This window comes from Humulus lupulus, chromosome 4 (genome assembly GCF_963169125.1).
Source record: "Humulus lupulus chromosome 4, drHumLupu1.1, whole genome shotgun sequence".
In the NCBI taxonomy this organism is placed as follows: Eukaryota; Viridiplantae; Streptophyta; class Magnoliopsida; order Rosales; family Cannabaceae; genus Humulus; species Humulus lupulus.
The window spans coordinates 140,311,502-140,324,148 of NC_084796.1; the positions used below are offsets into that span (position 1 = coordinate 140,311,502).

At 38.2% G+C, this 12,647-nt stretch overlaps 2 protein-coding genes across 2 annotated transcripts; both read right to left on the minus strand.

The window, feature by feature from the left end:
* Positions 1-696: 696 nt before the first annotated feature.
* LOC133829199 (ATP-dependent 6-phosphofructokinase 5, chloroplastic-like) lies at positions 697-2,178 on the minus strand. The gene is made up of 4 exons (XM_062259064.1): positions 2,017-2,178; positions 1,767-1,883; positions 1,590-1,694; positions 697-878 (listed from the first exon to the last, which is right to left on the minus strand). The coding sequence occupies exons 1-4, from the start codon at positions 2,086-2,088 to the stop codon at positions 870-872; spliced, it is 303 nt and encodes a 100-aa protein (XP_062115048.1). The 5' UTR covers positions 2,089-2,178; the 3' UTR covers positions 697-869.
* Positions 2,179-3,616: 1,438 nt separating this feature from the next.
* Positions 3,617-7,542, minus strand: LOC133830847 (intermembrane lipid transfer protein VPS13-like). The gene is made up of 8 exons (XM_062260924.1): positions 7,005-7,542; positions 6,264-6,441; positions 6,040-6,182; positions 5,818-5,944; positions 4,805-5,026; positions 4,363-4,719; positions 3,922-4,080; positions 3,617-3,826 (listed from the first exon to the last, which is right to left on the minus strand). The coding sequence occupies exons 1-8, from the start codon at positions 7,334-7,336 to the stop codon at positions 3,659-3,661; spliced, it is 1,686 nt and encodes a 561-aa protein (XP_062116908.1). The 5' UTR covers positions 7,337-7,542; the 3' UTR covers positions 3,617-3,658.
* Between the last annotated feature and the right edge of the window lie 5,105 nt (positions 7,543-12,647).

Below are 12,647 nucleotides of genomic sequence, written 5' to 3' on the forward strand. Positions count from 1 at the left end.
AGGATATATGCCCCCCAAGTAATCAGGAAAGGGTCTTTCGTGGTTACTTGACATTACATCCACGAACATATACGCACTACAAGAAAAAATGCTTTTAATAACACCGAAAATGTGTTATCAAAACATACGATAACACTTTCTAATGTGTTAAGACCGACTATGTTAACGTAGGCTAGGGTACTTTACATAACACTTTATCAGTGTTATACAAATGTGTTATTGTACTGCCAACGATAACACATTTTCTGTGTTATTTTAATATATAGATAAGTGTTTAATTATGTTATTTATAGTCGATTATATAACAAATTTCATTACTTATAAATTTGTGTTATACTACACTTTAGTATAACACTTTTTTTGTGTTATACTACACTTTAGTATAACACATTATTTGTGTTATATAATGAAGTATGCATAACAAAATTCTTTACTTATAAAAAGTGTTATTGTAATAGATATTATAACACATTTTTTGTATTATTTTAATATTTAGATAAGTTTAAATTCTCATTATATATTCATTTATATAACACTAATTTATTCTATTATATTTTTATTTTTTATTTATATAATTAAAATTAGCTTTCTAATATATACTAGCATCATCAAATAAACTTGATTTTCAAATAACAAAAAGTAAAAACATTCAACATTATATTAACAATCCACAAATTAGTTTAAAATATTCAACACTGTCATCAACAACAAAATTTCTTTAAGTATTCAAGTATTCTTAAATATTCAACATATTGAAAAGTTACTATAACAAGAAACTTGGAGAGTATTGTGTATTATAACATCCTCCAACTCTCACTCTTGCTTTGGCTCGTTCTCTCCATTTCCCATTCCAACTATTTCATATAGCTTCACAGTTTCTGCATAGGAAATAAGCAGCCACAAAAGTCTTTTTTAAAAAATACTTCAAGAAACTATGCTACAAAAAAAAAAAAAAAAGTTATGCAAAATAATACAACTTCACATATATTCCTAATGGAATTCCTCTAGACTGTTGTAAGAGTGAACTTTAGAATTGAGTGCTCTATATGTCAAAAACTCTTAAAAGATTACACTATGTATATAAATAGATTCAACAAGGGGAAAGAATGAGTAATTTAGCAGCATTGGACTGGGCTTAAATTTATATATAGGATATGTAGAGAATGTGGTTTCACAAATTCTCAATCTCATGCTTCTTTGGCCTAACCACATCATATATCTGAAACAATTGTTGCTTTAGGCCTTTTCCAAAATATGAAAGGCAATATTTGAACAACTATTAGTAAGCTGGAAAAACAAGTTAACAAGCAAAAATGTGTTAAATTAAAAACAGTCACTATTCCCAGGCCAATCATAACAAAACACTCAACATGCTATCAAAATTTAATGATCCAACTGTATCTTCAAAACCATTGATGTAACATACCTAACTTAGATCCTTTTAGCTAGTTGAATCTCAACATATGGCTGGCATTTTGTTTTTGGAGGGGTTTCATAATATTTAGATCCAGAAGGAAAAAAAATATACTAGTTCCAATCAGTTGATCATGTTTCAACTAGTGAAAAACTGATGTTATACTATGACTAACCTGCCCTGCTCCCTCAGCAACACAGACCACTGCTGATCCTTTTGTCTTAATGAGGTATTTCAGATGCTGCAAAACACCATGAGGACCATGTAAATGGAAAGGTACCTTAAATGTATAAAACCAGTATCAGTACAGAATCTCAAAAATAACTAACCAATTAGTAAGTCGCACAAATACCTCTGGTATCAAGCATATATCGATTTGTCCACTAGCCAGGGATGCATGCATAGCAATAAATCCACTGCTACGACCCATCAACTTTACAATTCCTATACCATGGTATGCACTATGTGCCTGTAATAAGGATTGAGAAGTTAACAAAGACTGTTTTTCCCACTGAATTATTTAACAATGATATTATAATGCATGAAACTTAAGCAATCAAAATGAAATCAAACAAATCACAAAATATAATGAAATTTTGTACCTCGATGTAAGCTGAATTAATGGCTCGTTGTGCTTCCTCAACAGCAGTGTCAAACCCAAAAGTTTTGTCCATCAGCAAAATATCATTGTCTATAGTTTTGGGGACCCCAACAACAGCCACCTTTACCCCTCTTCTACAACACTGAAATGAAAATAGGAAAAGTAGGACATGAGACCTAAATAGAAATGGCAGGCAAGGTCGAGGCAAGATAAAGGGAAACAGCTTACAAATGCAGCAATCAAGTAAAAGTAGTTAAACATATCCAATAAGATGATTCTTATGCTAAAAAGTACAGGGAATCCATGATTTTCTGTTTACATGAAAAAAAAACACTAAAACACATGTATTTCTACTCCAAACAATATGATCCAATTTTCAACTTCTTGCTACAACTTAGTAACTCTCCATTAAATATTCAAAACTAAAACACCAAAATCAGAGCATACTTTTCCAATAATATTAACTCTCCATTAAATATTCAAAACTAAAACACCAAACTTAGAGCATACTTTTCCAATAATATTAGGCTGACGGCTTATCCCAACCCACTTGTACGTTTTTCCATCAAAGTACCTAACAGTATGCATTCCTGCCCAGATACCTGCAGCATACACACCAAAAGAAACTTGTCATAATTTGCACAGAAAGCTCATATAGCAGACAATGAAAAATTATAGCCACAATCTACTTAATATTGTAGAAGAAATAATTGAATACTATGGCTACGGATAGACAGGTAGTCATAACATGTAAAAACTTCTAAAAAAAAAGTACAAGATAATTAATGGATGATAAAATATCATAGAACTAGAATAAGATAATGTATGGTTATTCCATCAGAAGAATATTAATTTTGTATAATATGTCAATGGCAAAGAAAACTATCCAAGAAACATGCATCACCATTAGTGTAGACCAAGCACTCAAAAAATAGATCAATCAACTGTTGCCAAGGCTGCTAGTTTTAAATCAGGTCCTTAATAAGTTATTTGGTTAACATGGTGAAAAAAAATAAATAGGAAAATGTTCAACGTCAAGTTTCTTTGATCTCACTCCTTCACTAATTGATAATCTTAACATAGGAAGTCCATGTCAAAATAGAGGCTTTCCAATTAATATTATCCTCACAGAGAATCCTTCCTTATAAATATCACAGAGATTAAGCTACTTCTAAATATCAAAACATTTTAAACAATAAGACAAGTGACATGGATATTGACTTACAGGTTGAACTTGAGCCTAAATCTTTAGTAGCCTGCAAAAAAAAAAAAAAAAAGAAGTTGAAAATTGTTAATCCAACATAGATAAAGCGATACACTTATTATGAAGAGTAAACAAATTTATCTTAGCATACACTTTCTTCCTGAGAAAACTCTAAAACTTTTTCATCATCATTCTTGTGTCCTTGCAACCCATCATATCCACATTGTCTGTCAAAATTTAATTCCAAGGAGATAAAAACTGATAGTAGAAGTTCATAGACATTATAGATAGACCTATGTAATTTGTCTCTCTTTCATGTTTACTTCTTACAAGGTTAGACCTATGACAAGATGGGATTGTTTGCAAGCAGCGAGAGGAAAATAAGTACTAGGACCCTGTTGGGAATCAGGATTACATTTTACAACACGAAATTGTTCCTTCAACTCTGTTGATCTTGTCCGTAAGTACAGTATAAGACGTGAAGGTAGAGCATTTGGATTATCTTTCTTTCCATGGTTGCAAGGTCATCCAACAAGACATCCCATACTATTGAACATGGATCCTTTGCTGGGCTGAACTTTCTCTGACCAATGATATTGGAGGGTTGCTGGAATTGACAGAAATTCAACACTACTTTATTTAATGTTGTTTGAGAAGGAGACTACATAGAGACATAGAACGTTTTTAGTCAAGCTAGCTTACCTGTAATAATATCACTCTTCGATGAGTAACCACAAGAAGTTTTGATTTTGGGATTAAGAAATGATCTTCATAAGCATCAGTTAACGCAAACTTTCCACGTACTTTAAAAAGATCAACCTGGCCTAAAAATGAACCTGATTCTGCCAATTGTAGAATAATCTGCATAACAAACAAATAAAATCATTGAACAAAAGGAAGGCTTTATAAGATGAATTAATAGCATATGTTTTCGCACATCAGAATGTTGACTGTTTATATATATATACAAGCATTTTTATATCTTTACTAATTAATGTCCGGACCAAACAATTTACTACTGAATGTAGATCTACAAACATTGAAATAATTTTAGATAATTGCAAATCAAATTATCAATCTTAGAGATTTCCTGATAACAAATATTTAGTCAAGGAATTTACATAACCAGTTGAAAAACAATACCTGTCCTCGAGCTTTGTACTCATCATAAGGCCGGAGTAAATTATCACCACTAATTACGCGAGGAAGTCTCCTGCGAAGAAGTTGTTCATCAGAAGTTATAGCTGATGCTATCTTCATTCTCATTGCATTGGCTCCTTCTGTGGTTTTTGACAAAAGATCCAGAACCCCACTAACTGGTTGTGCCGCTGCACCAATTAGTCCTCTTCCAACACCTTGAACAAAACCCTCAACACCAGAAGTTTTTGCACCTTCAAGAGGCTTTGTTAATATTCCAGTGACTCCCCTAAATAGGCCTTTTGCTAGTGCACCACCTCCTTCTCTAATAACATCACCAAGATCCTCTATGCCCTTGTTTTCCTGTCATGTTAATCGACTTTAAATATTTGAACCTTCCAGATATAACCAAAACAACATATTGACCTTGTAAAAAAAGTATGCAAACCTGTCTCTGCCGACTTTGGATGAACTTCTTATCCATTGATAAGGAAGCCATACCCTTACTCATATGTCCAAGTGCACTGCTTGCGTTACCCAATATATCAACACCAGAAAGCAATTGAAGAGGTTGGCCAAGGAGATCCTTCCGTATGTTTGAAATAACAATATTTGTCATTGAACTCTGCCTCATGCACACATTCTCATGAAACCTTTGATTTATTCTAACCTGGATAATAAATACAAAATATGTTATTAAAATGTTCTGTCAACCTGATGGACACACTCTCGTAAAACATTATCATGTGGCTTTAAGACTTTGACTGCAGTTAGTTAAAGTAGCTGGATATCTCCTTGGTTTTACCTCCACCTAAGTCCTATGTTCTTGCATGTTGAAGAAGAGATGGTGTTTAGTGGGAGATTGCCTTTCTGGGTGTTTCTTTGGGTCTTTCTATCGAAGCGTTTAGTTGTCACTTCAGGCATTGTGGTTAAGTTTCTGTTTTGTTTTTGCCTAGTTGTTTCTCCTTCGATAAGGTTTCTTGTTTTCTTAATCTACTAAAAAAAGGAAAAAGACCTCTCGTTGACACTAGATAGAATAACACCGAAATAAGTAGAAATGTCTGATTATGAAAACATACAAAGATAAGAGAGGTGTTTGTTTGTAGAAACTTCCTGGTGTTTCTGTGTCCTAATGGTAAAAATAGAATAAAACAAAAGCAATATTGAAACTCCACAGTAATGCCATGTGATTCAGGATGGCCAGAAACATAATGATGGCTTGATAAATGGATGAAGCTCACATAAGTGGTGCAGAGGGAAACATAGAAAGGAGATAATGGGTATTATTGAAAAACACTCATCTACTCAAGACATAATTTTGAGTAGAAAGTTTCATAGTAAAATTACTAAGGTCTGGCCATCATAACAGATTACTGTTTCCTAGCACAGGGATGCCGTTGGGGTTACAATAAAACAACTTTGCTAGCTAAAAACATAACATAATAGAATTAGAATACATACTGGCATATTCTCAGTGTTTCCCAGTGCAGTCATCAATGATGCCCAAAAGCCAAGCACACCCCTTGGTCGTTGACTGGGTGACATAGCCATTGACACCTTGAACCGAACTTCTGAGATGTTAAGAACTCTGTACATTCCACAAACATAATTAGAACTCATCTTAAATATAGGGCATAAACATATAGCCGAAAAACAAATCACCAACTTGAGCATCTTACATACCCAATTTGGATAATTGGATCAACAGCAACGACAGAGGTTTGGTTATCATATAAGCGATTGAAGTTGACCTGCTGGATCATTTCATGAAGGCACCATATAATAGGTTCATGAATGTTTATCAGGAAGGCAGCATTTTCAGGACCCTAAATGATCAATAAAAGTATGATTAGTATAAAAAAGAAAAAGGAAAAAAAAAAACCTCCTCTAAACAATGATCTACTCACATAAAAACCAATATATGGATAGACACAAAGATCCAGTGACCCGTTTGATTGCATGGTCACAGAAAATTTCAAGATATAATCCGTCTCATCCCCAACTTTCTGTGGTCTGAAAAGAACTGGCATTGGAGTTAATGGTAGCTGATTATCCACTTGTATCCCATGCATTCTTAATTTGAACCTACAACACAGAAGACAATTGAAGCGTTGGAACTTGGTAGTTGTGGATAATTAGAGAAATAAAAGCAAAAGCACTAGAGCACCAAACCAAAGCAATTGAACCTATGTGACATTACAAAAGAAACACATGCATAAATTTATCCAGGAGAGTGGATCAAACTAAATCTGTGTTTCACATTCAAGTATACATATAGATGTGTTCTTAGGAGAAGACCCCACTAATTTACTTAAGATTGAACCACAAATTACTAACCAGCACATTTTTCCCACCACTAGTATAGTACATACCTTTCTTGTTGATCAAATTGGGTATTTTCCCTAGTTATTGGGTAATAATATGCACAAGGTAAGCTTACACATCTAACAAGAATAGATGACATCCATAAAAAAATTATTATAATAATAATAAATAAATAAAATAAAATAAAAACAAGAATACTGCATCAATGCATCCTAGAGATATTCAAGAAATACAATACACACACGTATAAATATGCTCATAGAGAAGCACAAAAATATGCAAACTCACCTAAACTCAACTATAAAATATCCAAAGGAACCTACCTACTAATTCCAGAGCCCAAGCCAGTTGAATATGAAAAAATAAAAGTCTGAACAGAGAGGTACAAAATTTCTTCAGGTTTGTGATCAATGATTGATACTCCAAGCTCAGCTAATTCAACAATAACATGAAATTCTGAGTCTGAGGTGGATGGTGATTGCTGTTGAGGTGGGTTCTTTAAAGAAAGCTGTGATAGAGGAGATGTGCCTGTTTTACTCAATATTCCAATAGGTTCACTCTCTGGCAACCAGTCACTGATCTTAACAACATTGACTTTCTCTTCTTTTATTATCGTAATGCTTAGAGCTCTAGAAGTCTCACTTGTAACATGCATGGGTTGATGAGCAGAAATTTCATCAATATCAAACTTCTAAGATTTAGACTAGTCATCTCCATCGATGAGGAGTTCCAACAAACGTCTTCTACCAAGATCTTCCCAAAGAAAAGAAGCTGCCGAATTAGGTAGAAGGAACTGCCATGAATCATTCATATCATCTACTTGCCGGAAATGAATGGGCAAAAACATGGAGCGATTTTCAATCCTGCAATTAAAAATTTGATCATTATTGCCCAGTACAAGACCAACTTAAGTAGTAAGACAAACAAAACTTTCAGACAAATTGATACAAACATCAATTAACACAATTATACTCTATAGATACGAATTTAGCCTAAATACAAACATTCACTCGTAATCATTCTTATTCCCAAACAGTCCAAATCTGAACAATACAAGCTAGTTTCAGTTAAAACTAAAATACCACCATGTTATGTTGATGGCCAAAAGCTTTAAACATAGGTCAGCTAAACCAACAATAAAAACAAAATGCACAACCAAGTTTCAGTTCAATCAAATAACACGTGAATAAGAAAAAGTACAAGGTTTTATTAGATACAAACATGAGTGAAAAGTGAAAACAAAAATTGAAAATCAATGATACCTCAAGACAAGTCCCCAAACTCGTAATGATAGTATGCGAATTCCCCAAAAGTCCTAGATTTCAACTATTTATAATCAAAGTTAAAAAAATAGAAGGCACATTTATTTTCAAATAAAAATAGATCTGCATATTCAATCATATTTATAAAAGAAAGAAAACTTACTTAATCCATGGTTTATTGACTTAATAAGGTGACTCATCTCAGCTTTGTATAAAAAAACTAAGCCTCTTTTCTACTTAAGTCATCTAGCTGACTGTTTTTCTTCGAGACCCTGATCCTTTTCTTCTTGAAAATGATCTCATTTCCTTACCAGATAATTTCAGCAGGCCCTTCTTCGTATTCGCCTTCATCACTCTCATTACCCTCATGTGCAGTCTTAGCCTGTCATAAATTTAACAAAGCAAATATAATTTCCTTGCTAGAATTACATATTCTCTCTGCCAATCAGCGAAAACTCAAAACATTCTATAACAAGGCAAACAAAGCTCTTCTTTCCATATCAATATCTCAAACCTTTAGGTATATTATATTAATTTGGTTAGTTTTTTATTCTTTTCCAGCAACCAAACAGCCGTTAAAACCAAACTACTCCGAGAAAGTAAAGAAAAGAAGAAAGTACCTGTTGTTTCTGAGACTCTTCGTGCCTTCTTTCGTTGTTCCTCATATTCTTCTTCTTCTTCCGTCTTCTTCCATTTCATCTCCATGGCCTCGAGCCCTGAACGAAAGAAACACTGGACGAAGAGTCTCTTTCCGTCTCCGTCTATGTCTCCACCTCTGCAATCTGGTTGGGAGAGAATGAGCCCTGAACGCTGCCGCTACCAGTCCTCAAACCAGTCCTCATCCCCCATCATCAAGTCCCCTAACCTCAAAACCCCTTCCGGGGACCCAAAAGAGTCCAGCTTGGCTTGCTCTGCTGGTAACCGGAACCGACAAATGGGGCAGGAGTTATGGTGAGCGAGCCAGGGCAGAATGCAGTCGGGATGGTAGAGATGCTTAAAGGAAGATTTCAAGCAGGGAGAGGCGCAGAAGAATGGGTGGGCTAGGAAAAAAGAATGGGTACGAAGAAGAGAACGGTGGGCTAGGCGAAGAAGAGAATGGTGGTCAGGCGAAGAAGAGAACGGTGGTGGGCTAGGAAAAAAGAATGGGTGCGAAGAAGGGAAAAAAGAATTAGCTTGGAAAAAAGAATAGGCGGGCACCAAAATAAATTAGCGCCATTTTTTTATTTTACCACATATATGTATATAATAATACTTTTTCAGTTGTATTATATTCTTGTGCTATGCTATAAGGTATTTGGTGTAGTGACGAAAATGCAAAAAGATTACCTCTTATTACTTAATAAACAAAAGATGGCTTTTCTAACTAAGCCTTACAAATATATTATTGATAATATTTCTTTAAGTGTACAGCGTTCCAAGTTTATGGGACTGCTTCTCCGTTAACCTGAGCTAGTTTGAAGGTCCCTTCTTTCACGACCTTTGTTATTTGATAAGGTCCTTCCTAGTTCGGTCCCAACACTCCGTCCTTGGGATCCTTACCAGCCAGGAAGACTCTTCTGAGTACCAGGTCGCCAACGCTAAAGACGCGTTTTTTGACCTTTGAGTTGAAATAACGAGTGATCTTTTGTTGATAATGCGCGAGCTGCAGCTGTGAAGCTTCTCGTTTTTTGTCAATTAGGTCGAGGGATGCGCAGAGCAGTTCGTCATTCTGGTCTTGGTCAAATGCCTGGACTCTATGTGAGGCTACCTTTACTTCGACAGGAAGGACTGCCTCACTCCCGAAAGCTAGGGAGAAAGGAGTATGACCGTCGACGTTCAATGTGAGGTTTGATATTCCCACAGTACTTGGGGGAGCTGTTCGGGCCAGACTCCCTTGGCTTCATCCAGTCTTTTCTTAAGGCTCGCCTTTAGCGTCTTGTTGACAGCCTCGACCTGCCCATTGGCCTGGGGATAGGCCACGGAGGAGAAGCTTTTAACAATGCCACGCCTCTCGCAGAATTCGGTGAAGAGGTCGCTATCGAACTGCATTCCATTATCCGACACGATCTTCTTTGGCAGCCCGAATTGGCAGATAATATTCTTGACCACGAAGTCGAGGACTCTCTTCGAAGTGATCGTCGCCAGGGGCTCTGCTTCTGCCCACTTGGTGAAGTAGTCAATAGCCACCACCGCGTAGCGAACTCCTCCCTTTCCAGTAGGGAGGGGACCAACCAGGTCAATACCCCAAATCGCGAACGACCATGGGGACGAGATCATCTTCAGCTCGACCGGGGGAGCCCGAGCAATTGTGGCGAATCGTTGGCACTTGTCACACTTCTTGACGTAGGAGATCGAGTACTTTGACAAAGTGGGCCAATAATACCCCTGCCTTAGTATCTTCAGGGCAAGGCTTTGCCCCCCAGTGTGATCTCCGCAAGAACCCTCGTGCACCTCCTGCAAAATGATCTTCGCCTCGCTTGGCAGAATACACCGTAGGAGATGTAAAGAGAGTCCACATCGGTATAATATCCCATCTATCACTGTATACCTTGGAGTCTGGTAAAGTACCCGCCTTGCGTCATTTCGTCCCTCGAGTAACTTTCTTGCTGTGAGATACTCGAGGATGGGAGTCATCCAAGTCGGTCTGCCGTCAATCATCTCGACCTCCACCCCCGAATTCCTCTACACTTGGTCTTTCCAAGAACTTTACCGGCACCAGCCCTAGAGTCTCCGCCTCGCCAGAGGTTGCGAGCTTTGCCAGGGCGTCTGCGTTGGCATTATGCTCTCGAGGTATCTGCTCGATTGAGCCGCGCTCAAATGCAGATAGTTCTTTCTTTACCTTGGCTAGGTAAGCAGCCATCTTGGTTCCCCGTGCTTGGTATTCCCCCAACACTTGGTTTTCCACGAGCTGGGAATTGCTGTAACACTGGACGGAGCTGGCCCTCAGCTTCTGGGCCACCCTTAGCCCAGCCAGTAAAGCTTCGTATTCAGCCTCGTTGTTGGAAGCTTTGAATCCGAATCATAATGTCGAGTGGAATTGATGTCCCTCTGGGGATATCAATATGATTCCAGCCCCGGAGCCATTCTCGTTAGCCAAGCCATCTACGAAGACCTTCCATGAGGCCTGAGCTGACTCTTCTACCGGATCTGGGTCCGAAGCTTCTCGGAACCCTGTGCATTCTGTCACAAAATCAGCCAGGGCCTGGCTTTTTATTATAGTCCGTGGTATGTACAGTATCTCAAATTGGCTGAGCTCGATAGCCCACTTCAACAGACGCCCCGATGCTTCAGGTTTCTGCAAAACTTGCCTTAAAGGCTGATCGGTTATGAGGTGTATTGAGTGGGACTAGAAATTCGGCCTGAGCTTTCGGGAGGCTGTAATAAGGCAGAAAGCCATCTTTTCCATCAATGGATATCCGGATTCAGCTCCCAGAAGCCTCTTGCTGATGTAATAGACTGGCTTTTGAGATCGGTCTTCTTTTCGGACTAATACGGTGCTAGCTGCATCTTCCGTGATAGCTAGGTAAAGGAAAAGAGGCTCCCCTGCCGTTGGTTTGGATAATACGGGCAGCTCAGCCAAATGTGCTTTCAGGTCAAGGAAGGCACGTTCGCATTCCTCGGTCCACTCGAATTTTTTATTTCCTCGGAGCAGGTTGTAGAATGGCAAACACTTGTCGGTAGATTTAGAAATCAACCGATTAAGGGCCGCCACCCTTCCTGTCAGACTCTAAACGTCTTTTCGCGACCAGGGTGAGGGCATTTCGAGCAGCGACCTGATCTTATCAGGGTTCACTTCTATTCCTCTGGTATTGACAATGAAACCCAGGAATTTCCCCGACGCGACCCCGAAAGTACACTTTTGGGGGTTTAGCCTCATGCCGTATTCTCTCAATATCTTAAAGCATTCCTCTAGATCGGAGATATGGTTATCGGCAGTTTTCGACTTGACCAACAAGTCGTCAACATACACTTTCATATTTTTCCCGATCTGATTGGTAAACATCCTATTTACCAACCTCTGGTACGTAGCTCCGTCGTTTTTCACCCCGAAGGGCATGACCTTGTAACAATAAACATTGGTTGGGGTCATGAAGCTAGTGTGTTCCTGTTCTGCTGGATTCATGGCGATCTGGTTATAGCCCGAGTGTGCATCCATAAAAGACATAAGCTCGTGCCCCGCCGTGGCATTTACCAATTGCTCGATTCTTGGCAAGGGGAAGCAATCTTTGGGGCAGGCTTTATTCAGATCAGAGAAGTCGATGCAGGTCTGCCATTTCCCATTGGGCTTCGGGACCAACACAGGATTGGCGACCCAGATCGGGAACTTTGCTTCACGGATAAAGCCGCACTTTAAGAGTCGGGCTACTTCCTCCTCTAGGGCCTCAGCTCGGGTTGTTCCTAGGCGCCTTTGTTTATGGGATTTTGCAGGCACACTTTTATCCAAGTGGAGGGTGTGCATGATGATGCTCAGACTGATCCTTATCATGTCTCCATGAGACCAGGCGAACACATCTAGATTTTCTCGAAGAAACTTAATCAGCTCCGCCTTCCTTTCGATACTTATATTTTTCCCGAGCTTTACCACCTTCGAGGGGTCTTGTGGGTCGATGTTTACCTCCTTGAGCTCTTAAATGGGCTAGAGCTCGGATCTACCCTCGCCTACTTTGGGGTCGATATCATTATTTAAGATGATATTCTCCCCTTTGGCATTCTGAGGTTTTTCAA